Source organism: Microsporum canis, genomic scaffold (assembly GCF_000151145.1).
Source record: "Microsporum canis CBS 113480 supercont1.2 genomic scaffold, whole genome shotgun sequence".
NCBI classification, from domain to species: Eukaryota; Fungi; Ascomycota; class Eurotiomycetes; order Onygenales; family Arthrodermataceae; genus Microsporum; species Microsporum canis.
Window position 1 is genome coordinate 1,815,568 of NW_003299168.1, and position 24,915 is coordinate 1,840,482.

General features: G+C 48.5%; 10 protein-coding genes across 10 annotated transcripts in view; 4 read left to right on the plus strand and 6 right to left on the minus strand.

Moving 5' to 3' along the window:
• Positions 1–48: 48 nt before the first annotated feature.
• MCYG_02122 (conserved hypothetical protein) lies at positions 49–3,079 on the minus strand (the record flags this gene model as incomplete). The annotated part of the gene is made up of 9 exons (XM_002849142.1): positions 49–866; positions 923–1,464; positions 1,533–1,562; positions 1,640–1,743; positions 1,811–1,846; positions 1,903–1,971; positions 2,016–2,248; positions 2,311–2,861; positions 2,955–3,079. 9 exons carry the CDS (start codon positions 3,077–3,079, stop codon positions 49–51), a joined length of 2,508 nt encoding a protein of 835 aa, XP_002849188.1.
• Positions 3,080–3,807: 728 nt separating this feature from the next.
• On the plus strand, positions 3,808–4,191 carry MCYG_02123 (uncharacterized protein; the record flags this gene model as incomplete). The annotated part of the gene is made up of 2 exons (XM_002849143.1): positions 3,808–3,890; positions 3,954–4,191. The coding sequence occupies 2 exons, from the start codon at positions 3,808–3,810 to the stop codon at positions 4,189–4,191; spliced, it is 321 nt and encodes a 106-aa protein (XP_002849189.1).
• Positions 4,192–4,514: 323 nt separating this feature from the next.
• On the plus strand, positions 4,515–6,440 carry MCYG_02124 (conserved hypothetical protein; the record flags this gene model as incomplete). Its single annotated transcript, XM_002849144.1, has 2 exons — positions 4,515–5,116; positions 5,150–6,440. The coding sequence occupies 2 exons, from the start codon at positions 4,515–4,517 to the stop codon at positions 6,438–6,440; spliced, it is 1,893 nt and encodes a 630-aa protein (XP_002849190.1).
• Positions 6,441–7,896: 1,456 nt separating this feature from the next.
• Positions 7,897–9,740, plus strand: MCYG_02125 (amino acid permease; the record flags this gene model as incomplete). Its single annotated transcript, XM_002849145.1, has 4 exons — positions 7,897–8,125; positions 8,189–8,297; positions 8,376–9,453; positions 9,519–9,740. The coding sequence occupies 4 exons, from the start codon at positions 7,897–7,899 to the stop codon at positions 9,738–9,740; spliced, it is 1,638 nt and encodes a 545-aa protein (XP_002849191.1).
• A 234-nt stretch (positions 9,741–9,974) lies between these two features.
• MCYG_02126 (ABC protein) lies at positions 9,975–14,433 on the minus strand (the record flags this gene model as incomplete). The annotated part of the gene is made up of 3 exons (XM_002849146.1): positions 9,975–11,254; positions 11,441–14,045; positions 14,128–14,433. 3 exons carry the CDS (start codon positions 14,431–14,433, stop codon positions 9,975–9,977), a joined length of 4,191 nt encoding a protein of 1,396 aa, XP_002849192.1.
• An 888-nt stretch (positions 14,434–15,321) lies between these two features.
• Positions 15,322–16,161, minus strand: MCYG_02127 (uncharacterized protein; the record flags this gene model as incomplete). Its single annotated transcript, XM_002849147.1, has 5 exons — positions 15,322–15,552; positions 15,607–15,640; positions 15,692–15,781; positions 15,831–15,990; positions 16,053–16,161. 5 exons carry the CDS (start codon positions 16,159–16,161, stop codon positions 15,322–15,324), a joined length of 624 nt encoding a protein of 207 aa, XP_002849193.1.
• A 28-nt stretch (positions 16,162–16,189) lies between these two features.
• On the minus strand, positions 16,190–16,730 carry MCYG_02128 (uncharacterized protein; the record flags this gene model as incomplete). Its single annotated transcript, XM_002849148.1, has 3 exons — positions 16,190–16,219; positions 16,383–16,506; positions 16,564–16,730. 3 exons carry the CDS (start codon positions 16,728–16,730, stop codon positions 16,190–16,192), a joined length of 321 nt encoding a protein of 106 aa, XP_002849194.1.
• Positions 16,731–18,938: 2,208 nt separating this feature from the next.
• Positions 18,939–20,383, minus strand: MCYG_02129 (ornithine aminotransferase; the record flags this gene model as incomplete). Its single annotated transcript, XM_002849149.1, has 3 exons — positions 18,939–19,064; positions 19,123–19,824; positions 19,876–20,383. The coding sequence occupies 3 exons, from the start codon at positions 20,365–20,367 to the stop codon at positions 18,939–18,941; spliced, it is 1,320 nt and encodes a 439-aa protein (XP_002849195.1).
• Positions 20,384–20,525: 142 nt separating this feature from the next.
• MCYG_02130 (GPI mannosyltransferase 3) lies at positions 20,526–23,344 on the plus strand (the record flags this gene model as incomplete). Its single annotated transcript, XM_002849150.1, has 7 exons — positions 20,526–20,654; positions 20,761–21,075; positions 21,187–21,408; positions 21,475–21,626; positions 21,770–21,868; positions 21,919–23,240; positions 23,268–23,344. 7 exons carry the CDS (start codon positions 20,526–20,528, stop codon positions 23,342–23,344), a joined length of 2,316 nt encoding a protein of 771 aa, XP_002849196.1.
• A 942-nt stretch (positions 23,345–24,286) lies between these two features.
• MCYG_02131 (UBA domain-containing protein 3) overlaps positions 24,287–24,915 on the minus strand; it is a gene marked incomplete at both ends in the record, with an annotated part of 2,263 nt that continues 1,634 nt past the window's right edge. Inside the window, one exon of the mRNA XM_002849151.1 lies at positions 24,287–24,848. Within this exon, the coding sequence (XP_002849197.1) occupies positions 24,287–24,848 (562 nt within the window). The remainder of the gene's footprint in view (positions 24,849–24,915) is intronic.

Below are 24,915 nucleotides of genomic sequence, written 5' to 3' on the forward strand. Positions count from 1 at the left end.
CTCAATTTGGAGGCAGAGCAAGGCCAAACGGTCAAGCTCCAGGATCGATTAGTTCGGCATGATAGCCCCATGAGCGGTGCTACTCTGTGTAGCCTCCATTTTCACCCTCGGCAGCTCTGGCTCTAAAGCAGCAATTTTATCATGCAGCACTTTCTGTTCTGACTGCGAAGGGCCATTTGGATTCCCTATCTGCTGTCGCGCCTTTGGAAGCGTAGAGTCTGCGCCGACCCACCATGTAACGCATCCCTCATGACCATTAAGGATAAATGCTCCGCCATATCTGTCCTCGACCGTCTGATCATCGCACGCTACCAATATATGCGACAGGTTTTGAACACAAAAGTCATCTAACGGCACCGCGGTTTGTGGGTTACAGCCACTTTGGTCTTCAGCCCAGGCGACGTAGGCGCGGAGATCGTTGTCGCCCCGGGCGCTGAATCTATGTTTAGATTCCTTTGGAAGGGTCTTCATAAAAGAACAGAGAGTGTGGATTACATTGAGGCTATCGTGATAGGGGAAGACCTTGTATCGCTTATCGTCATTGTGCTTGCGGAAGCAGTAAAATTCGGGATCAGACGGATATGTTGGAAGCGGGAGTGAGGGAAACGGGGGAGGGTCGGGTTTATCAGTTGTTGTTGTTGGGGGTTTCTCGGTCGTCGTCGTGTCTTTGGTAGTTGTTGGACGAGGCACTTTTGGGAAGTCTCCTGTGGTGATTACATCTCCTCCGAAGCCCCCATCCCCTAGTATAGGAATCTGGTCGTTTGGATTCCAGTGGGGAGCTGCAGCAGGTGAAGGGCACGTCACAGTCGTTGTACTCGTTGTAGTGCTACCAGTGGCATCACAGCCAGTGATTGTCCTTGAGCACTCTTTACCTCTACATAGTTGAAGTCGTCATGGGTAAGTTAAGAACAGTGCAATCAACCTCGCAAAAGGAGGCGGTGGAACTCGTTCGGCAGCTCGTAGGATCCCCGTCCCCTCCCCCTCCTCCGCTGATAGCAGCAGAGCACCCAGGCCCTACACAGCTTCTCCCGTCGGGGCAGAATGGCCCTATACAGCCCGAGACATCCGCTATCTGGCGGGTTGCAGTTAATCTGACACTTTTGTCCACACATCTGACCGGGTCTGCAGGTCGGTTTTGGAGTACCAGAGGTAACTCTAACATTAGGTGGGAAGCCATGCGGTGGCGGTGGTGTGGGAGTAGGAGTTGGTGTTGGATCAGGATCTTTCGGGTCCTTTGGTATATTTGGATTATCAGGAGCTCTCACTGCCGGCGAAGGATAGGGTCCGGGGCTGTACGTCCATGTAATGAGTGGCCGGGTAATACCTGATGTCGAGGTCTGTGTGAGCGTGACTGGAGGGAAAGTGACACTTGATGTTAACCAGATAGTCTGATCCTTATCGTCATCATCATCTTTGCCTCCTTTGGTCAAAATCGACACCGTCAAGGCCTTGGTCGACGATGAACTAAGCACACATGATATCAGCAACCGATAAGCTCAAGAACTAAGTAGAGGGGGATAAGTATAATATACCTTGACAACGATATCAGCAAAAAGCTTCCTCTGTTCAGGGGTTACAACCTTCTCGGAAGATAGGGAATGTATCATGTACCGTCGAGAATGACCATCCTCCAAAGGACAAGATTCGTTTGGCTGATTTCATTTTCTTAAATTCGTCAAACATATCTTGGAGCTTGCTAATGTCCACCTTAAACTCCTTGGTAACATCTCCGAAGGCGAAACGCTGTAGTAGTATTTGTTAGCTAGATATCAATATGGAAAGGGACGGTTAACAAAAAAAAAGTACTTACTATGTGAGTATAGTGGCTACTATCTATCTGACGGGGCTACGAGGTGCAAGAGTCAGTTCAGGTCGTAGGAAGGGGGAAATATAGCGACTTACCAGCATATGAAGACACGGCCTATCCTTGTTCCACGCCTCGAAATAACCTACGCGCATGAAGTTCGCAGGCTTGTCGTGATTGTTCACAGTAGCTATGCCGCAACTTGAGATACAGCCGTTGGAGCCTGGTTTGGCTGCGGCGAGAAGTCAGGCAGCTTTCCAGGCGAGCAGCAGACATATTGACCGACAACGAGCGTCTCGCACAGCTTCGGGTTGCCGTTATACTCGACCAGCTTCTCCTGGGTGACCTTGCACCAGCTGGCGAGCGCGTAGCAGCCATCACCAGCGACCGCCTGGGTGTAGCTGCATGTATCTGCTTGTTCGATATGTTGCTCAGCAGCGTCCCCTAGCCCGACGGTGATATCCTGGCCGGGTAGTATAGTGACTGAGGCCTCTCTCCATGCTTACTTCTCGTCCCATGAGGCGCTGTCGAGACATTCAGCGTCGTTCCAGCGTCGCAGCGCATCCTGCACCGACGAGAGATTGTCTGTCGTGTCCGCGAAGAGGCCGAGTATCTCAGCGAGTCCTCGTTGCAGGCCTGCACCGCAACCTGCTTGACCTCCTTTTTCCCTCTCGCCTTGTTCGAGAACAACTGGACGACGTCGCTCACACTCTTCTTCTCGAGCTGCGGCCCTGCATAAACCCCCAGGATGGTCTGTCCCTTCTTGGCGAATAGGATTGTCGCGCCGTTGCTGGGATGGGCTCGTATCCGGTCAGCCAGCGCTACAGCAGCCGCACCAAGCGCAGAAGATGCATCATCCGCTGCCTCGCCGGTGCGCCAGAGAAGCTGAACGCCGGTCGTCTTCGTGGAGGAGTTTGGAGAGAATAAGAATAGCTGGCGTCGCTTCAGGGCTGGGGGAGAGCTTGGTACACCACAGGCCCGCAACGTCACTTGTGGCGCTGGGCCGTCGACTCGGTTGTACAGGTTCAGGTCGAAGATGACGGTCTGGTTGCCGGCACTGAGCTCACGGATATCGTGGTAGTGAGCCTAGTTGCTGCCATCGTCGTCACACGGCAACGGGCAGCGAGAGGAGATAGAGTATGGATCGTACGGTGCTGTGTCTCGCGCGTGAACAAGCCCAAGCAGGAGAGACAGGACAGAAGCCAGCATGAGCAAGGCGGAAAAAGGAGATCGAGGCTCTCCTCTGCCACTGAACAGTCCGAGGAGTAGTGTCATTGTGATTATTTTGCGCGTTTGCGGAATCTCATCGACCTCGTCCACCGGGGCGTGAAGCTCAACTTAAGGACTATGGCCGCCTCCTGCTCATACTCATGCCATATCTAGCAAGACAGTGACCATGGCTGGGTTGCATCATTGAAACCCCTGGCCTGCTACAGGAATATTGACTATCTTGGTCAAGGCCGGCTACAACACGCTGCCCCCGAGAAATTATCAATCTATATCCATGCAAACCGCAGGGCCTTGACTCCAATATGTGCTAGACTGGGGTCATTCGGAGTGGTGAGGGCGAGCCGCATAGGTTATACATGCAAAGCGCGAAATATCCGTGGATTTGAAGCTTTACTTGGGGTTTTGCAAGGCCCTTGATATGTAGGACCCCAGGGAACATAGGCCTGTTACTGCGCCCTCACCTTCCTTTCGTGGAATATTTGGATATCAACTGCTCTCTATTATGTTATCCTTGGATCACGGTTACATTCAAAAGTCCGCCCTCGCTGCCAGAGGCACAGATAACCAATCGGGGATCCACGGTCAATAGCTGAGCGGTTAATATGTGCGCTTTTCGGGGATGCAGAGGAGCATCCAAACCCGTCCCCAGCCTTCCAGGGGTCAATATCAAGGTGGCATTTCCAGTTTATTTAATTTTGGCACTCTTGTTCTTAAAGAGCCCTCCCTTTCAGTATCGGATTGCAGTAACAAGATACCCACCTCGTTAAGGAAATATGGCGTCGATTTTATCATTTTATCGACTGATCCTGCTTCTCCTCCTTGCTACCTTCGGAGCAGCATCCGTTTTACATCGATGGTATTACTCCTCTTCTTTGCACCCCTCTCTCCTTAAAGATTAGACCTACTGACTCGACCATAGGCCTAAGCGTCTAGCTGAAATCAGGAAGGCAATCGAGAGGCATATTGGAGTAGCACCCAAAGATGTTACTTACAAGTACATAGCCTTGAATTACAACGACCTCGCAGACTTGGCTTTGGTAAACATATCAAACCGGGGCATGGCTTTGTTTCAATATGATCCGGACAGCGACGGGAATGGGCAGAGGGCCTGGCGGCTTTTCTATGAAGTCTCATTCAAGCACAAGATGTTATTCTAAGAGTTTGGAAGGATATGGTACCCTAGATGGATTATTATATAAACTACGTTATCTAACTATATTAATTCCGTGGTTAGACCGTAGTTATATTGTATCATCTCCCAAAAGTAACGCTTAAGTGCCTAATTCGTTTGGAGGCGGAGTTACCTTCTCGTAATATCAACAGGAGGCCAACCAACCCCTGAAGTAAAGGCAGAGCAAGGTATAAAGGGTCATTAACCACCAACCCGGCGCCTCTTGTCGACTTTCCAGAACTTAACAACTGCATCTCCTTCGACGTGAAAGACTTCATATTAACCCCCTTATCCAAAGCAAAAGAAGCCATGACCGTCTCCCTGGAGATCTTGGGACTTGATGTCCTTGACTTAGTCTGTGAATGCCTCAACACACGCAGCCTGCGCGCATTCGCGTTGGTGAGCAAGCTCTGCTACGCTGCAACGATGAGACATCGGTTCAACAGCATCGAACTCACGGTGAAAAGCAGAGAGACGCTGCGTCGCGATCTAGAGCGATGGCACGACATCCTCGCAGTCGGAGGCCGCTCTAGCTACGTGCGCCGCCTCAAGGTGATGGGCTGCGCACCAACAGAGCAAAGCGAAGCTCAAACGAACAGTTTAAAGGGAGAGGATGAACTAGACCCATACTATGGATATGACTTTGATCCTAGGACGACCCTCACTCCATTCTATGCAGGCAGCCCGTGTTTGACAGAAGAGCAGAATGAAGCCATGCTACCACTCGCCCGGTTTATCCAAGGTCTCTCAGGACTTAGAGATCTAATATACGCCTCCATCGACCAAATTCCACTCTGTATACTCTCAATAGTACACCAGTATCGCCCAAACTGTCGCCTCCACATGGATACCTTCAGCCTCCGCAGCCTATACCAGTTCAAGTCTAATCTTCATGATATCAGCCTGGATGAGTACGCTCTTGCTACATCTCCGTGCTTATATAGTATTGCCGCACAATACTATCACTACGATAGCGAAGGGAGGGTAGCCTACAATAAGGATGCAATATTACAGATGGTGATTGGGCTAGCGCCTAATTTGAAGCATGTGCGGATGTGGCATCACTATCCAGGGGATTCACTAAATCTTAGGAGTGCAATAAGCACCCCAAGACCAGCTTGGCCAGGCTTCTTTTTAAATCAGCCAAACAATATCAGCGCGTCTATTAAGCATTCTATCGGCTGCCTTCAAAGCCTAACCCTCGGGGCTGGTCTAGTCTCTTCCAGTGAGCTTATTATGTGGAGTAATTGTACAGAATTCTCTAAGTTACAAGAACTTCGGCTACAAGATTGTTCCTCCGCTGAAGAGCTTCAGACTCTGACCCAAATGGCTAGAGAGGGGAGATTTAATTGCCTCCATACCTTAGATCTAGTAGTATCGGTCACCGATGGGGATGACGATATAGATGAGGCTACAAGTATATTTCTACAGAACTTGCCTCCCCTTGAGAACCTGGGGTTAAATGGAGACATCGGGGCCAGTACTTTCAACACCCTTCTACATAGGCACGGCAATACATTACTCAAGCTTCGATTTATACCAAACCGGGGAGAAGCAGATACATTCTTTATCTCATGTCACCGCATGCAGGAGATTCGACAGCAGTGCCCAAACCTCAAGGAGGTGGAGTTGCTTATACCACGTACCAGAGGCGATAGTCATGAAGTTGATATCTACCGCGCTCTAGGAAGCATGGCGAGGCTAGAGCAAGCCTGTTTGGTACTTGATTGCTCCTCTCTTGCCTTCAAGAGGAATAATCTTTCGGATATAAATGACCTTGATGATGGACAAACAATATACCTAGATAACGGGATAACTATCTCCTCGAAAGACTTCCGCATAGTCCTTATAAACACTGCGTTTGACTCGTCTCTGGCCCTTTCTATCTTCCGCACAATACATTCTACCAAGGGCTCGTTATTTCAATACCTTAAATTGATGCCCATGGGAGGGGGTGAATTTGGTCAAAGAAATGATTATATGGATCTTGAGGATATTATATGCTGGTTTGGGCGACACTGGATTTGCGAGATAGGCCAAAAGGATGACTACACCGAGGATATTATGCTAACAGAGATGGGAGAGGCTCAAAGGATACAAACTGGAGAGGACCTTAGTTGGGAGATGGAACGGGATGACGAGCAGACTCGATTTTATAAACATGTTTGGAGAAGCCTTTGGCCTGACGCAGAAGGGATAGATGACTGGTCGAGTTTTCCTCTTCAGAGAAACTGAGCTGAATTTTAACGTTGATATAGAAGGAATATCACGGTGTATTAGATAGCTACGAGTAAATAGAGAGGGTAAGTAAAATAGAGTAAAATAAATTAAAATAATAGAATAGACTAGCGATTATTATAGTTGTAATGGCCGTATATGCCGGCAGCGATGATACAGCATATGCCATTCGACCAAAAGATCATACACAGTGATGACGCTCGTCATCTCTGGTCGCTGCACTACTTATATGCTTGATGTTGGAATGCCACGTGACGTGGGCTTGGTGGGCGCATGCTGCGTGGTATGACAATAGTTTAATAGATAGTTATAGTGAGGTGGTGTAAATGGTGTCGCCATATCATATAGATATAGCTCGTCGAGATGGGTGATGAAATGGGTATATCAACATCAACATCAGATATGCAGCCCAACATGTCAACGGTATGACGTAGGACAGCACGGTGTTGAGCTCTCATTGGCTACGGATCGTGATACATTAGAGCTCGCGCGGCCGCTGCTCAATGCTCAAGAATAAGCCCGAATGTGTGTATTGATGATGAGTAGTGAGAGGTTCTATGTACATATATGGAGTGCAAATGGCAGCCCGAGGCCAACCGGAAGAAAGTACGCCCGTCCTAACTATCGGAACAATAGTTAACCCGGGAGGTGCAACGGGTTCCCCATTACAATAGTAGTTTAAGAGTTATAAAAATAATAAAAAAATATTTTCTTTCTTAATATAGTATATCTATAGATCTATAGTAGCTACCTTATTATTATTATAGTTGGTCGATATTAGCATCGTATTAGGTATTTTTGGAGTTCGCTATAGTATTTACATTGGTACTACAAAAACTCTATGGGGAGGCTGCGGTCACGTGTTCTCCCAACAGCCTCCGAGAAGTTCTGATTAATTACATAAACAATACCCCTTTTTGGTCTTTTTCTTTAACATCGCCACGTCGCGTATTTAACTGACCACTAGCTGTCGAGCAGGTTCAAGTCCACACTTTTCTTCGTATGGCTTCAGTTTTGTCAAAAACTAGAAGTTCCATTTAATAAGTATTATTGTGGTTCTGGCTAGCTAAGTATTGAAAGCGTGGAAAAATTACCCTGGGATGTGATACGGGCTGTTGGTAGCCTCTACCACTAACGACATGGAGTCTTACCACTTCGGAACCGGGGAGCGTATTCCCATTGCTTATTCCTTACTGAACACTAATACAAGACGAGGTATCTACTCTCACAAAATACAGAGGGAGTAACTTGTGGCAGCTGGTTAAGTACGCTTTCCAAACAGCGTGCTCCCTGTCGAGTGGATGGTCACACTGTATCCCCAGTTCGCATTGGATAATGTGACTTTACCCTGAGTATTTGAACTACCTGCGGCATTTGGCCGTCCTAGCATCATCGGTATTTTGCTCTTCCTTTTCTCAAGTTGGTGAACAGGCCATCTCCGCCCATATCTGCCATGACTTTCAAAGCTCAGGAAGTCGAATCCGGTTCTAGCCCTCAAACAACATCGGTATTGCCAGAAGGCTATGTCACGAACCAAGATGGAATGGATGATGATGAACGCGTGCTTGTTTCCCTTGGGTATAAACAGGAATTTAAGCGCGAGTTCTCCCTCTGGACCACGTTCTGCGTCAGTTTCTCAATACTAGGGCTGCTACCTTCGTACGCTAGTACCATGAGTTATGGTATGTCCATAGTTGTTACATCCTAAAAGCCTGAGAGTGGGCTAAAATTCAATTGAAAACTAGGGATGGGTTATGCAGGCACTTCTATGGTGTGGGGATGGATAATCGCAATGATGTTTCTCCAATGCGTTGCCATGTCTATGGCAGAGTTATGCTCGTCGATGCCAACAAGGTATAGCACTCTGCTCCGTCCAAACTGTTTCCTAAGAGATTTTTACACTCTGAAAGCCGGCTGACGCCATTCCGTCAGTGGAGGGCTTTATTATGCCGCTGCAGTGCTTGCCCCCGCAGGATGGGGACCATTTGCAGCATGGATAACTGGATGGTCCAACTGGATGGCACAGGTAACCGCGGCGCCATCAGTGAACTATGGCATATCTGGGATGATTCTGGCAGCTGCGTCAGTTATGAATCCAGGATATGTCCCACAGCCTTACCATACTTTCCTTTTGACAGCGCTATTCATGATAATCCACGGAATTATAAGCAGTATGTCAACAAAATGGCTTGCAGAACTGAACTCATACGGGTCAACGTTTAACATCATCTTTTTGATTATTGTCATCATCGCAATCCCGGCGGGAACAAGCAACGTTCCTAGGTTCAATTCGTCCGCAGACGTCTGGGGGACGATCCACAACCGCACGTCTTATCCCGACTGGTTTGCGGTCCTCATGTCCTTTCTAAGCGTCATATGGATCATGTCGGGATACGACTCTCCATTCCACCTGAGTGAAGAGTGCTCCAATGCAAATATTGCTTCCCCAAGAGCAATTGTAATGACATCTGGTATCGGCGGCATCATGGGCTGGTTCCTCCAACTTGTGGTTTCATACACAGTGAGAGATATAGATGAGGTGATAAATTCTGAGCTAGGACAGCCTTGGGCTTCATACGTTTTTCAGGTGATGCCAACCAAGTTGGCACTTGCCATCATCGCTGGGACTGTTGTCTGTGGATTTTCGATGGGACAGGCGTGTATGATATCTGCTTCTCGCGTAACTTACGCTTACTCTCGTGACGATTGCTTCCCTTTTTCCAATATTTGGAAGCAAATCAATCCCTACACCCAAACCCCGGTAAACGCAGTGTGGTTCAACTGTGCTCTGGGTATTTCGGCTACTCTCCTCATATTCGCGGGTGATGTTGCAATGGGTGCCATATTTTCTATTGGTGGTATTTCGGCATTAATCGCCTTTTCGATACCGATTGCCATTCGAGTTTTGTTTGTCACAGACCGATTTCGGGCCGGGCCATGGAGTTTAGGGAAATATACCACTTACATAGGGATACCTGGTGTATGCTTTGCCATTTTGATGCTGCCAATCGTATGTTTTCCGAAAGTTGCCGGTGCTGACTTAACGTAAGTTTATGGTCTATTTTCTTCGTTCAGCCTGAGGGTCAAGATTACACTAACATGCCGTTAATACGGTTCAGGCTATCAGATATGAACTGGACTTGTGTTGTATATGGAGGCCCTATGGTTGGAATCATTATCTGGTGGATTGTTGATGCACGAAAATGGTTCAAGGGCCCCAAGGTCAACCTTGAACATGCCATGCTCTCACGAGATAACGGCCGCACCACTGAGGATAGCACTAACAGTTTACTATAAGGTTACGTAACGGGCCAGTATGATGGGAATGGCGACCGGTGTCTAGGGGCTATCTATATAGAATAACTTGTCCTCATTTTGAACTCGTGTATTCGATTCTGTACATTTAAAACCCCGCCCAGATTGGTTGTACAGTTCACAACATATGTGCAAAGTATTACGATCAATATATGCTTCGTGTCCAACTATTAATCAGAGTTGTACAATGCGTATGATGTGAGATTTAGGCTCTTACTACTCTGCCAAATCACCCTTGACAATGCCACTTCGTTCACACATCCCCCGGAATATTCCATTCTTTTCCCACAGGCTGAGCGGAGTATCCATTTCGGCTATACGCCCCTGGTCCATGACACATATTCTATCATAGTTGATAATTGTTCGAAGACGATGAGCAATGCAGAGGAGCGTCTTGCCCTTGAACCCTACCGCCATCGTCTCTTGGATTTTCTGGTCCGTTTCAAAATCGACTGAAGAAGTGGCTTCATCGCATACGATGATGCGTGAGCCACGCACCAATGCTCTAGCAAGCGCCATTAGCTGCCTTTGACCCAAGGAGAAGTTCAATCCTTCCTCCTCCACCGCAGTATCCAGATGAATCCTTTGTTGCTGCTGTTGCGGGTGATCATCCTTTTCATCAGCGTTATCAACGTCGCTGTAGCTCTCCTTTTCTTCGCTAACAAGATGAGACTGCCGTAGGGCGGACCAAAGTTCGAGGTCGGTATGTTCGTTGAAAGGATCCAGGTTTGATCGCACCGTCCCTCGGAAAAGGGCTGGGTCCTGTGGGATAATAGCCAACCGGCTACGCAGATCATGCAGCCCGATGGTGGAAATATCAATACCGTCAACCATAATAGACCCCCCCGAAAGCTCAGTCAAGCGGAAGAGAGCGGACATAATACTAGATTTACCAGCTCCAGTTCGTCCTACAATTCCGATTCGTTCTCCTCCCTTAATATCCAAATTGAGTCGACGAAGAACAAGCGGGAGACCAGCGCGATATCTCATTTCCACGTCTGAAAAGGTTATTTGGCCTGACTGAGGCCAGGATTCATCCATCTGCCGCAAGTGTAATGGGGCTTCCTCTTCCAACCGTGTCCCATAATAGTGGATTCTTTCCGTTGCGTTCATGCTATTCTCTACCTCGGCGAGTTGACGAACAGTGAACTGCAGCAATTGGGAAATTGAAAGAATAAATGAGAGCACAAGACCTGATATACTTGGATCCACGTTGAATCTCGATGTAACAACCAATATACTTGTTACGAAAATCATTAGCCATCCAACAGCATCCAGCCGAACAGTTAGCCATCGCTGGTTTGAAAATGTGAGGAAATATGCGCTATCCATGTTGTCGACAGCCCTCTGAAGCCGGCGTGTGAAATAGTCTTGGAGTCCATATGCTCTTATAGACGCAGTCCCCGATATAGCTTCCGTGAACTGAGAAAATACTTCTGATCGAAGCACTGCCTCATGGCGTTTAAGTTCTCTTGCAGATGCCCGGTAGAAATTTGCTGCAAAAAGGAATATAATGAGCAGTGGAATGAGGGCAATGGCAAACTACACGTCCAACTGTCAGCCCATATTCGCTTTTCCTCAGTTCAGCATTTTGAAAGACGGATGTCAACTTACATAGTGGAAATATACAATGATCAGCGCGATCACAGCAATAATTAAACCGAATGTTAAATAAAACGTACGCATCGCATCCGTTAAATCGTTATCCATCGTATGGATATCCTTTGAAAACCTGTTTGTCATCCGGCCTAAGGGGGTTGTATCAAAGAAAGACATGGGGGCTCGCAACACTTTATTGATAGCACGAGAAAGCATTGCCTTGCTCGCGTTCGTTCCACTTATCGTCAACGTGGTCGAGAATATGAACAGGAAGAGAGCCTGTGCAGCGCCCAGAGCAATATATATTCCAATATATGTCCCCGTGGAAAGGTCAAATTTCCTGGATACCCAGTACGACAGCCAGAGGGCGTTGACAATCGTACCTCCATTTGCGAGAATTAATCCCAGAACGATTATAGGCAGATTTATAGGCCAGCCGAAGTTCGCTATATAGGCTCCCCAAACTCCCCAGCTGACAGAGTTTACGGCCCTCTCTTCTTTTTGCATTAAGGCTCTAGGTGCCTTCAACGGTGTTTCATTCTTCTTCTTTGTATCGTCAGCCACTTCGACGCCTTCCTTGCTCTTTTCTGCAGCTTCTCTATTATCTTGTTCTTCTTCCTGTATGGTCGATGACATGAGTTTCTGGAAGCTATCGTTATGGTGCATTAGGTTATCGAACGTATCTATCGCCTCAATGCGGCCGTTGTCCATCACTATGATTCGATCACAGCGGCTCAGAACGTGGAGCTGATGCGTAGCGAGAATGCGGCATTTGTCCTTTAAGAGGCCGCATATAGCATTATCCATGATATGACGGCCGACATGAGCATCAACAGCAGAGAGAGGGTCGTCCAAGAGGACCAAGGAACTATTGAAGTATATGGCACGAGCAATATTCAACCGCTGCTTTTGGCCTCCAGAGATTGTTATGCCTCGTTCACCAATCTCTGTTTGGTCCCCGTTGGGTAACATATTGAGATCTGCCCGTAGGGCACAGGCATCTATGACTTTGTTATACCAAGCTTCGTCGTACTCCTTGCCAAAGAGGATGTTTTCCTTCACTGTCGCATTTTGTATCCAAGCATACTGTGGACAGAATGCGCGAGAAGCTCCCATGGCAGCATGGCCACCGGTCATTCGCATATCTCCTGCAAGTGCGGCCAGTAAGGAACTCTTACCACATCCCACTGTACCGATAACAGCAATAAGTTCGTTGCGGCCGGCAGTAAATGACAGGTTGGTAAGTTGGAATGGCTCAGTAGGACTCTGAAGACCCGAGCCATCAGGACTCTCTTTTTCGATATCCTTGCCTGTCTTCTTCACCTTCCCATTGCGGTTTCCATAGCCCTTCTTCTTGGAAGAATCTTCTTCACTTGTAGGAAGACGTTCCCAGGTAAACGAGGCATCATTGATCTCGAGTGCGTTGGCCAAGGATTCGTCTCGTTCGATGTCATCCTTTTGCTCCTCTGCTAGTAGAAAGTCCTGAATTCGATTCAATGCAGTCCATGCGTCCGTTACCTGGCCAAGAACCAGGGGTAACATATTTAGGGGCAGACGAAGAGTATTGAATAGAGCTAGAGAGGAGAAGATTGGAGCCGGATTGAGAGGATGTTTTGTGAGAGAGAATGTGATGAACGATAGCATAGATGCAAACACGGGAAGAGATAATGCAATGCACAGGAGAACATTGCGTATGGCCAACACAACCTGGATTGCTCGCACCTCTCTCTTCCGAAGTTCGTCCAGCCGTTTCAAAAAGCTCTGCTCCCATCCAAAGAACTTGACAAATCTAACGGCTTGGAGGATTTCCTGGGTAAGCGACACTCGTTGATCGGTGATTTTGTTGATCTTCCTTCGTCGTCTGATTAGGGATTTGATAGCATACGTGAGTAAAGGGATTCCTGCGACCAAGAGCGCATATCCTGAGAGCGCACTGTATCCAATATTCACCAGGAGGAGGATGAGAGCAAGGATAATGATGATAGGAGATGTCCAGAGCAAATGAAATAGACCAAGAGCTTTGTCGATACGATCAGTATCAACACTCATCAGGGTGACGATGCGGCCATTACTCCATCCAGTCCCGTCGCCCAGCACACCATCGACCGCATTCGTTGGTCCAGCATGCTTCTTCTTGCTGAAAATAGACTTCAAAATACTGTCATGAGCTTTTTGAAGTTGAGCTGTTCCCTCTGTGGCCGGGATGATTGCCTTCCCCCCAGCCCTGGCTCTCCCAGAGAGCCTGGTTGCTTTGGAAAATATCAAGCTGACAAGCACTGCTCGAGTCTGTCCGCCAACCATCATTCCCCGAAAGAAGAACTGGCTCGTTGTTACACTCTGAATTATCTGCATGCATGTGATGCCGATGGCGATGCCAATTCCATTCCGGATGTGAGGACCTGGTACATGCTTATGCTGGGCAATGTATGCCTCTGTCGCAAATGAGATCAGGTATTTAGTGGTATAAGGCGTGAGAACCTGGAGAACGCAAGCGACCATCTGACAGCAGGCGCCAATCCATATCTCGAGCTTGAACGTCTCATATCCGGCCCCCAGGAGAGGATGCTTGTCTCCACGCTCAATCCTCTTTTGAAAGGAAGCTTCAAGTCTAGCAGCAAGCCCTTCGACCGACCGGTCTGGATTCACCAGCCAGATATCCTGCAGCTGAAGTGGTCGAAGGTAGCCCGTCTAGATCATGTCATATCATATTAGCATGAAGTAACTAGCAATATATATCAGGAAAGCCGAAAAAGGAAAAAGAGACGCTCACCAGCATCAAAGGATGCATCCATTGGAAGGTGATGATACTCAGCAGACCAGCTCCATATTCCTTGGAAATAGTTCGCTCTGATGGCACAGGCGGCGCTTGCTGGAGTCTTATCGGGTTCAGCCTTTGATACCATCGCAGACTGGGCTTTGAAGCTGACTGCGCCGCTTCCTTGCCTACATCTCCATCGACAGCTTTGCCGCCGCCAGTGCCAGAATCCCTCTGAGTGCTAGCAGGCCCGGCATTGGCGTCGATCTCCCCGTCCGTCATACTGTGGCTGCCACCATCTCTAACGGTTGCTGGCGACATAACTAAGTAACTAGCTATAGGAGACACTCTCGGTACCATAAACCAGCAAGTATCAGTTAACTAGATCTCCTCTTAGCCTCCCATTATTGCTGGCAAATTCTGTGCAACCACTACCCTTCATCTTAACATGCACGAGGAGACCAGCGTCGTCGTATATAAAGAGGCCTGACCGTCTCGGAAGCAGATTTCTTGTCAGCATTTGGTCGCCCCCCAGTCACTTTTAAAACCCCCCAACTAGCCAAACAAAAGTCGACAAAGAACGTCCTTTTTCTCTCTCCCTGTAGTACTTTACGGTTAACCGGCCAAAACGGTTTCGCGCTTACTAATTCGTATCTTGTCGCTGGTGCAAATTTCGTCCGTTAGCGAGCTTATTTTCGGGTTTAGAGTCGGATGAGTTTCATCCGGTGCTCTTTTTTATATCCTGGAGAAGGCCAAAAGGTAGCTCCGTCCTTTTAACTCCGAGAGATGAAACTCTTTGCATGGACAAGGGGGTTTTGTTGTCCCAACGGCTTCGGAAGAACTATAAAAGGGATAGAGGTGAGATCTCAACTGCTCGGCTTCAAAGTTGACTATTGGCCATTTTACCCAATGATGCACTGCATGCCCAGTCTGGCACGGGGTGCTGAAGCCCGTTAAAGCAAAACTCTGGTCTGGTTGGTTGTTATTAGCGAAAATATCCTAAATCTAATGGTGATATATAGTCCAGTGAAAGGAATCAGTCAACTACAGATATCTCAATTGGAAAGGATACACTGATAGTCACTGCCCAAGCACAGCACACACGCTCACATTTCCCCAACTCTGGTCATAGTAAAAATATCTCCTGGTTTCATACCTGACATTGGCGTTCAGTATCCGGATTTACTGCTATGAATTGAGAGGAAAAACTTACGACCACTTTGTAGTACCAATGGCTAGATCCTTGCAACCCCCAAGGAATCTTTGGACCTCTTTTGCAATACCCGCGTTCATTCCAAGGCGGACAACAAGCGGTTCAAGAGCTTGAAAGGTCAGGTACGCCTCCTTCACCATTTGAACTGCATGGTTTACCGCTTCTTGCGCACTTAGCCCTCTGTGGTGAATCAGCAGTGGGATGATATTATCGACATGTCCTCGTTTCTGATCATGGTAAGTCACAGTTGTTCTCAAGGGGTAGGAAACTGTCTATCTTACTATCTCACGATGAGCAGAGACGATATCATTAACACTATAAAGTCAGCCTTGGGAAACCGTATGTTGAGCTTGGGATAATCCGTACAATGAGACTATGATAACAATCTGCTCCATTACGTCTTTAACTAGGCTGTGGGCAAGAAACCAGCCAGGAAGATCAATTCGGTAGGCATAGCTATTTATGGTCAGCATTCACACCTCTTTCTGGAAACATTTATACATACGGAATGAGAGCCATCTGCGGGTATACCCCCGCCGTAAGCTTCCGAGTGTTTATGTACTCGTCAATATCCATGACCTCACCTCTGTCGAGGGAGGATTGCAGGGCAGCAGTAGCATTCACGTAGTCAGATAGGATATCGGTAATAAATTGCCTCGTATCCTCTATCATGTCATAGTTACTGGTTAGCTGTTGTGCTGATTTATTCCTCAAGTCGAAGCTTTACCAGATCCAACGCTCTTGCGGATTTGAATGCCGATCTCATAGAATGACTGTGCCCCCCTTCTCGTCGGTGCGATGGATGTCAGGTCGGTGGCTTTGAAGTTTCGATCCATTAGGATGTGCCAAACGCAGTCGATTGTTTCACGTCTTGTTGCTTCTATCTCGTCGGGCCTGTTGCTCAGCTCACCGAAATCGAACACTCCCCGTTGAAAAAATGGAGGTTAGTTATGGGAGGCGAAAATGTACTGAAAGGTGTTTCATACTATCGTCCCAGTAAAACAGCTAAGATCAACTTGTTAGATCTATCTGTTGAAAATATACCTGGGATACTTACCCAGCTATTCCATATTGCCATCATCTTCAACTCTTCGAGAGCGGCTTCAGGGAAAATGGTACTGGAGAGAAAAGAACTGTTCACTTTCCTGTTGCGTGATAGGCTAACAGAGTTGTCAATCCATCTATACACATAGTAAGCATATATAACACATTCAAGCATTTGGTGACTTGAATCGTACCGTTGACGCCATGCATCCACTGTCTCCAGGCTCGCCTTGTAATGTGGACTTATACGCGGGTGCCATCCGGGAAACAGAGAAAGCATGAATGGGATGTTGACTTGCTTTCCTGTGCATTTTTTAAGTAATTCATCAACCGGGGAATACACCACAGGAGCTGGGGACATAGTGATATCGCCAGTATATATAAACAATGCAAAGGCTAGTTCATATATAACGCAGCATATATCAATAGGCTATAGCCCGTCGTGCCCTTGGAGCGGTTGTAAACAAGAGAAGTCCCTCTCACCAGGCAACGAAATAGAGACAGAAGACAGAATATAGCAAGTGCTGAATGTAGTGTCCCCTATGGCGGATGTAGAGAAATAGTAGACAATATACGGTAGGTACCACAGGTGTATCAGAATGCCGCGCAGGAATACGGCTGAGATATATACATAATAAGGTCTCAAGAGGGAAAAAAAAGAGAAAATCATCTTAGGAGAGATATAGAAGAAAAGACACAAAGGATATACGATAACAGATTGCATTAAGTGACGTCAAGAGTTATCCGGGTATCAAAGAAAAAGGCCTCAATGAAGAGACCAGGCAGACAACAAAGAAATACCCCATAGACACCAAACATCTAGGGAGTCGATAAGGCGTACAATGCCACCCGTATTGATATATATATATCAGATATTTTGATGTTTCATCTGGGGAGGACATATAGATGAACATTGCCTTTGTTTATCTATTAACATCCTGTATAATAAGGCATTCTAGCCCACCAGGAGCCCAAGAGTTGCCAACCGCATCTGTATATTGGCTAGGTATGGTGCTATACTCTGCCAGAAGGCAGTATCAAGCACTCTTATAGGGTACCAGCTGACCTCCATGGACGTGTAGTCAATGGCATGACATTTTACTTGTAGCAAAGAATGGTATAACCAGGTTTTTATCCTTGATCATAGTCATCAAGGATAATATCATCAAATTCAACAGCTGAGAAGATCTATTAGTGAAAAGGAGTCATCAGTTAACGGCCTTCCCCGAGAGTTAAAGCAGGGCTTGGTACCAAAGGCTGAGATTTCTCTAACCGAACTTTGACCTGTCCCGATAACCAACGACTGAGGTATTTCCTCCATGAGACGGATATGGCAGACCCCTGGATCCTCCGGTACAGTTCTCGTATAAGGATATAAGTTATATCTCCAGGGCAAAGCGGCTAACCAGAGGCGGTAAACGGCAACATTTCATCGTAGGCCACTGTTACCTCCGCACACCAAGAACCAGCCTGGCTTGATATTCCACCTGCCTTTACCCAGCACTCTGAATCAAAGGCGTAACTAATGGTTCGGCAATATCGTGAGATCGACTGTTACATCATCGACATGAACAAAGTAGTTATGTCGACTGGTTAACCAATGTCTAAAGGCGTCAATCGAGGTTTTGGTTCATCTTCAAAATTCGTCTTTAAAAGAACAACTCAAGGAAGTCGAGCTAATAGCTGAACGCTGAACGAAGCTCTAATCCACCTACATCCTGCAGTCAGTGTTCACTCGTTGTCCCTTGGGGGAAGAAGCAGAGTACAGTACAGTTTTGAATGATTTTGCTCTCTTTTTCTTTTCTTTTTTTACCCCCGAATAGTTGCCATGGACTAGCACTTTGCTTCCTGCTATGATGTATAACAAGTATCCAACTATAAGCCAAAGGGTATTTGTTATAGTGTATTCTTCCATCTTTCCCTATATAAAGTATACGCGTTCTGAGGAAAGCCGGAATCAAGGACACCCGCATAGTTATACGGCAAGTAGTATTTCTATAATAAACGAATAACTAATTGTCAAGTTAGATGAAATACTCTATAATAGATGCAAGTCATGACTGTCAAGCATACAGGTTATCCCTAGTCTAGCAAAAAAATTCACTACACTGTGGCCTTGTGGCATAGAATACACCGGAAACAGAAGACTCCCTTCGCCATGAAGTGATATGATCCTACACAACTCCTCTCAGATAGTAGGCCTCTTCTCCTTCCGTGTCCTACATCCGCTCACGAGGTAAGGGGTATATAATATATAAAAAGCAAAAGACGACAAAGAAGCCAGCCGGCCGTAGTGAGGACCTTCCTCCTTTTTATCTTTTCCTTCCGTTTCCCTTTCCTATAGTCCCAAGTGACTATTTTTAAGCCGTTTAAATACGCCATCAAGACATGCTGTTCTGTTTCGGGCTAAGAAATATGATCGAGTTGAAAAAAGAGAATATTTTTGGGGGGAATCGTTAGTTTCATCTGGGGGGGGAAGACGTAATGCAAGCGTATATGAGATAGTCGGAGTATGGTGGTGGTGAGGGGAAGGGAGAGAAGGGAGGGAGGTTTGACTGGGGTTACGTGTTTACTTGGGTGAGTTTGGGAGCTCCTTGATGGCTTCTCCGATGATCTTGAGGGACTCCTTGATTTGCTCCTCGGTAATGACGAGTGGTGGCGCGAACCGGATGATGTTCTGATGAGTTGGTTTGGCCTGCAGAGAGAGCGTTAGAACACGACGTTGTAAGAGAGTAAATATATCAGGGACTTACGAGGAGGCCCTTGGACTTCATCAACATGCAGAGATCCCAAGCGGTGTGTCCGTTGGTCTTGGACTCGTCGACGACGAGGGCGTTCAACAGGCCTCTGCCACGAACGGTCTGGATCATGGGATCGTTTATGGCCTTAAGGCCAGCACGGAACTGTTGACCGAGAGTCTCGGCACGCTCGACCATGTTCTCGTCACGGATGATCTCCAAAGCACGGATGGCGATGGCGCATCCGAGTGGGTTACCGCCGTAGGTAGAGCCGTGGGTGCCAGGCTCGACGGTGAGCATTACATCCTTGCGTCCGAGGACACAAGAGACGGGGTACATACCGCCAGAGATGGCCTTGCCAAGGAGCACGAGATCAGCCTTGACACCACTCCACTCCTGGCAGAGAAGCTTTCCGGTACGGGCAATGCCGGTCTGGACCTCATCACAGATCAGGAGAGCGTTGTGCTTCTCACAGAGAGCCTTGGCCTCGCGTAGGTAGTCTTCGTCAGGGACCATGATTCCGGCCTCACCCTGGATAGGCTCGAGGAGGAAAGCAGCAATCTTGGGGCCGGCAGCCTCGAAGGCCTGGCGGAGAGACTGCTTGTCGTTGTATCTGATAGGTTTGTCGGTTCCGGGGATGGTACTGCCGATGTTGGGCAGGTATGGACCATAGTTCTCCCTCGACTCGGGGTCTGTGGACATGGATATGGCGGCAAACTTTTCAATTAGCACTTATGTTGAAATCTATACAGCAGGAGAGAGACTCACGGTACGGCCGTGGAAGTTGTTCTCCACGCTGAGGACGATGGCCTCGTTTGGAGGGATGCCCTTGACCTTGTACCCCCATTTACGGGCGATCTTGATACCGGTCTCGACGGCCTCAGCACCAGTGTTCATGGGCAGGACCATGTCGTAGCCAAAGTACTCGGTGACGAACTTTGCGAACTTGGGGAAGACGTCGTTGTAGAAGGCCCTGGAGCTGAGGGTGAGGGTGGAGGCCTGCTCTACCATGGTCTTGACGAGCTCGGGGTGGCAGTGCCCCTGGTTGACGGCGGAGTAGGCAGAGAGGAAGTCGAGATAGTGCTTCCCCTCGGGATCCCACACTGACGTGCCAGAGGCCCGCGCAAAGACGACGGGCAGCGGGTGGTAGTTGTGCGCAGCGTACTGTGCCTCCTCCGCGATGGCTGCCTCCGTCGACGAGGCGTGGTATCTCGACACATCCTTGCTTGCAGAGACGACCTGAGTCGCCATTGGAGCCATCTTGTGTGTCTTATTATCTTCTTCTCGTTCTTTGGGGTATCGTCGTCGTGTGGTTGTAGAGAGTGACGGGCGATATAAAAACCTCCAACCCCTCGGTATATATACAATATGGGCTTCAACTCCCACACCCCCCCGTTCCGACGGTATCCTCCCACGCTATGCCGTTAAGTGAAGGTGGCTTCCAGGCAATCTCCACCATCTGCTCTCTCGGCTCCATCCATGGAGGAAGAAGAAGCAGGAAAAAGAAAAGAAACGCCAGCGGCGGCGGCGAATCAGACACGCAAAGAGTAAGGCGGACGGTCACATGGATTCCATCCCTTGACATCATCGCGCCCTCTCGTCGACATCTTCTTCCTTTTTTTTTCGTTTCTTTGCTTTTCTTCTTAGTAACAGGGAAAAAAAGTCTTCCGCTCGGCCAAGAGGGAGAAAACAAAAAAGAGTGGGAAGCGGTTGAACTGCTTTTTCGGTTTCGCCTCTCGAGGGATGTCAAAGGCGCGGAGCATTTCAACGGTGGACGGAGGAGGGAGAAGGGAGAGACTGCGGCAACGAGACCAGCGGACGGCGGACGTCTTCCTCTTCCTGGTGGCCTTTCGCATCCTCAACGCTCTTCTCGTCCGCACGTTCTTCCAGCCAGACGAATACTTCCAGTCGCTGGAGCCCGCATGGAGGATTGCTTTTGGCCGGGACAGTGGCGTCTGGATTACATGGGTATGCGTCCCCCACTCCGGAAGACAGACGGGGAAGAAAGAGAAGAAGAAGAAGAGGAGGAGGATGGTGGGAAGATGGCTGGAAGACAAGAGATGGCTGATGTGTCGATAGGAGTGGGAGCACCAACTGCGCTCGTCGCTACATCCGTACCTCTTCGCGGCCGTGTATAGGGTGGTCGATGCGGCGGCCTCACACCTCTCGCCCCTGCGCCGGGCTGACCTGTTGGTGGCAGGGCCCAAGGTTGCGCAGGGCTTCATCTCCGCCGCGGGGGATTACTTTACGTGGAGACTGGGTAGCAAGATATACGGGGGCAGGCCAGAGAGCTCTTGGGTCGTTCGTTTCGCCCTCCTTTATCCCTCCTGTATCTACATGTGTTATAGACTGACAAACAGTTGATAGCTTGGGTTGACCGTTTTGAGTCCATGGCAGTGGTTCTGCTCTACGCGGACGCTGTCGAACTGCCTGGAGACCAGTCTCACCATCGCTGCCTTGTATCTATGGCCGTGGCAGTGGTCTCTCTCGAGGAGACCCCTGTCTGACGACGTTACCAGGTGTGTTCCCTCTCCGCAGGTAATAGTGTATACGTATAGTAAGTAAACTTACAGTATAGGCTGAGGAAATGCCTGGTTCTCGCCTCGTTGGCGTGCATCTTACGCCCGACTAATACCATCATCTGGTTCTCTCTGGCTGTCAGTCTGGCGTATACCACTCTCCGCCAAGGTTGGGGATCGCATCCATGGACCAAATCCCTAGCACCACTCTTCATCCTCGTCCGGGAATGCTTCATCTGCGGGTAAGTAGTAAAAACAAAGTCCGGCTTGTTCATATCTGACTTAATGATAGGTCTGCAGTCCTGACCATCTCCGTGCTGGCAGACCATACGTACTACGGGGCGTGGACTCTGCCGCCGTTCAGGTTCCTCTACTTCAACGTCGTCCAGTCTCTGGCTGTCTTCTACGGCAAGAATGACTGGCACTATTATCTTTCTCAGGGATACCCGCTGCTGCTCATCACTGCCCTTCCCTTTGCCCTCATCGGCATGTTTCAATCCTTGGCCATGGATCCCGGAGCTTCTTCTTCCAACAGCCTTTCTGCCACAGTCAGACGGCAGCTGGCCATTGCTTGCATCGCCATGCCGGCAGTACTCTCTCTTGTTCCCCATAAGGAGGTCCGCTTCATATACCCATTGCTACCCTGTCTTCACATCCTAGCGGCCGCTCCGGCCTCTCAATTCTTCACTCCTTCAATATCTTCCGCCTCAGGGTCATACACACCACGGAGATTACTCTTGGTATTCTTAGTTCTAGTCAACGTGACCATCGCTATATACGCCTCCATAATACACGCCTCAGGTGTGATCAATATACTCGGGTACCTTCGCGAACAGCAAGACGCCCACTATCAGTACGAGCCCGCAAAAGGCCTTACAGCCGGATTCCTGATGCCCTGTCACAGCACCCCGTGGCGCTCGCACCTTGTATCCCCTCACATCCGTGCCTGGGCACTAGGCTGCGAGCCGCCAGTCAACCTATCCCCAGAGGAAAAGGCAGCCTACGTCGACGAAGCAGACCTATTCTACAACAACCCTTCAGACTTCCTCTCTCAACGGATGTCCAGCACCGGTATGCTCTCCAAGCACTTCACATCAACCTCTACCACCCCCAAGCACGAATGGCCCGATTACCTCATCTTCTTTTCCCCTCTCGAGCCGACTCTCAAACAATCCCTTCGCTCCTCTTCGTACGCCGAATGCTACCGCACCTTCAACACAGCATGGCACGACGACTCACGCCGAAAAGGTGACGTGATAGTCTGGTGCCGCGATGCAAAACTCCAAAGTGCCTGGCGTTCCCGCGCCAACCACACTGCGGAACCTACTACTCAAAGTGATAAAAAGGCCCAGAGCCAACAACAGCGTAGCTTCGATCGGATCATCGATGTATTGGCCAGAGAGCGAGACGGTAGCAACACGCAACCGTCTCTATCGTCGTCATGGTGGAGGCCATGGTGGAGCAGTAGCGACAGCGACAGGACGCCGGACATAAAGCAGAAGAAAAACATCTTCTCGTCATTCTCGGCCCCATTTTCGTTTCCTTCCACCAAATACTCGCCATGGTCGTTGGCTCAGCGCCAGTCATCGTGGAAATGGCCGTGGCAACGGAAACGTAAGTCACCGTTCTCCAGGATGGTAGACAATATAGTCTCGGCATATCAGAGGATCATGTCCCGGCGACAGACCTCCAATGCCCAACGGGACCTGTGGTCGTAAATTTTCCTTCCCTTTTGACCTTGTATGCACTCATAGACAAACGTCTTGCCCTTCTTACATCATTACCTTGCTGCCACCGGTAACAGCCCGCAATTAGACTTATCTTTAAACTAGACTAATACGCACCAATTAATCAGCTTCAACTCCGTAACTTGCGAACGCCTGTCTCAGCTGGATCCACATGCATACGAAGCAAGTCATAAACATGGCAAAACGCTCATATCATTAATACAAAATCTATACCTAATAAGAAGCTCGAACCGTTTAACCCTCCAGAGTAATTAGATAGGATAGAAAGACGGGGCGGGCATACGGATGGATATAGATAGAACATGGCGGTTTCAAAAGATTGGAAACGAAAGCAAAAACAAGCCGAATCACACAGGTGCATTCACTATACAAAGAAGACAGGAGGAGAAGAAGAAAAGCGAAGGTTGAGAGTCGTGTATATCTCCAGTATAAAGTGAGGAAAAAAAACAAAAGCCTTGGGTCCAATCATCCATCCTATGCCATGTATGCATTGCACTGTATGCGGTGGTGAAAAAGTGAAGGGGAATATATGAAATGAGAAAAATGGATACTGGTCCCAGAAAAAGACGGTTGGTAGATAAATATCGAAGAGAGAATTTCTTCCTGGCTCATTATCTGTTGGTAAGGAAAGGTAAAAAGAGAAGGAAGTGAGGGAAAACGAATCCCGAGAAGGAGAAAACGAAACAGTGGGCGAGAGGGATAACGCTGGTTCGAAATCGAATAGTGGCTGGCTGACAAGCTATATATCGATGCGTTGTGGTGTTGCCGGCAAAGTTTTATGTATGGATATATGCAATGTATGTATGTATGCTTGAAACGGAGGTGCGCGAATGCGTATAACTTTTCTTCCTTTTTTCTCAAATGCGGAGGTGAGAAGCAAATTATAAAGTTTTGAAAGGTTGTACTGGTTAATTAATACCGTGCGCTTAAACTAGCGAAAATGTCGGGGCTGTGTCGGCCATTGTGTGCCTGTCTGATATCAATGGATTCCTGGCTCACGTGGGTTCGAGCAAAGCCCACGTTGTTGGGCGCTGAATGGGCTGGGCCCTGTGTTTGGGATGGCGCTGTAGGGACCATGCTGGCTGGCTGGCTGGGGGTTGAGTTGGTGGAGGTGAAGAACGGATTGTGGTTTGCGTATGATCCTGTAGTTGCTGGGGCGGATAGAACCATAGGGCTAGTATTGGTGTTTGCCTGGTATGGGTTTGTGGAAAATGCAGTGTTCGTTTGTAAGTGTGGGAGCTGAGGTTGTTGCTGTTGCTGTTGCTGTTGCTGCTGCTGCTGCGGTTGTTCAGGGATGGTAGGGGGTGGCTGGGAGAAATTATAGAGCGCAAGAATGCTGGATTTATCTATTCTATGGGCCTTCTGCGGCTGCTGGAACTGCAGGGGTTGCTGAGGTTGCGGTTGCATGAGCTGAGTTTGATAGGCAGGCATGGCAGGTTGTTGAGCGTAGAGTTGCTGCTGCTGCCTGAGGCTGCTGGTACGTATAGGATGAAGAGAGTGCCGGCATGGTATTGTGGTGTTGGAGGAGGACTGCTGGTTAT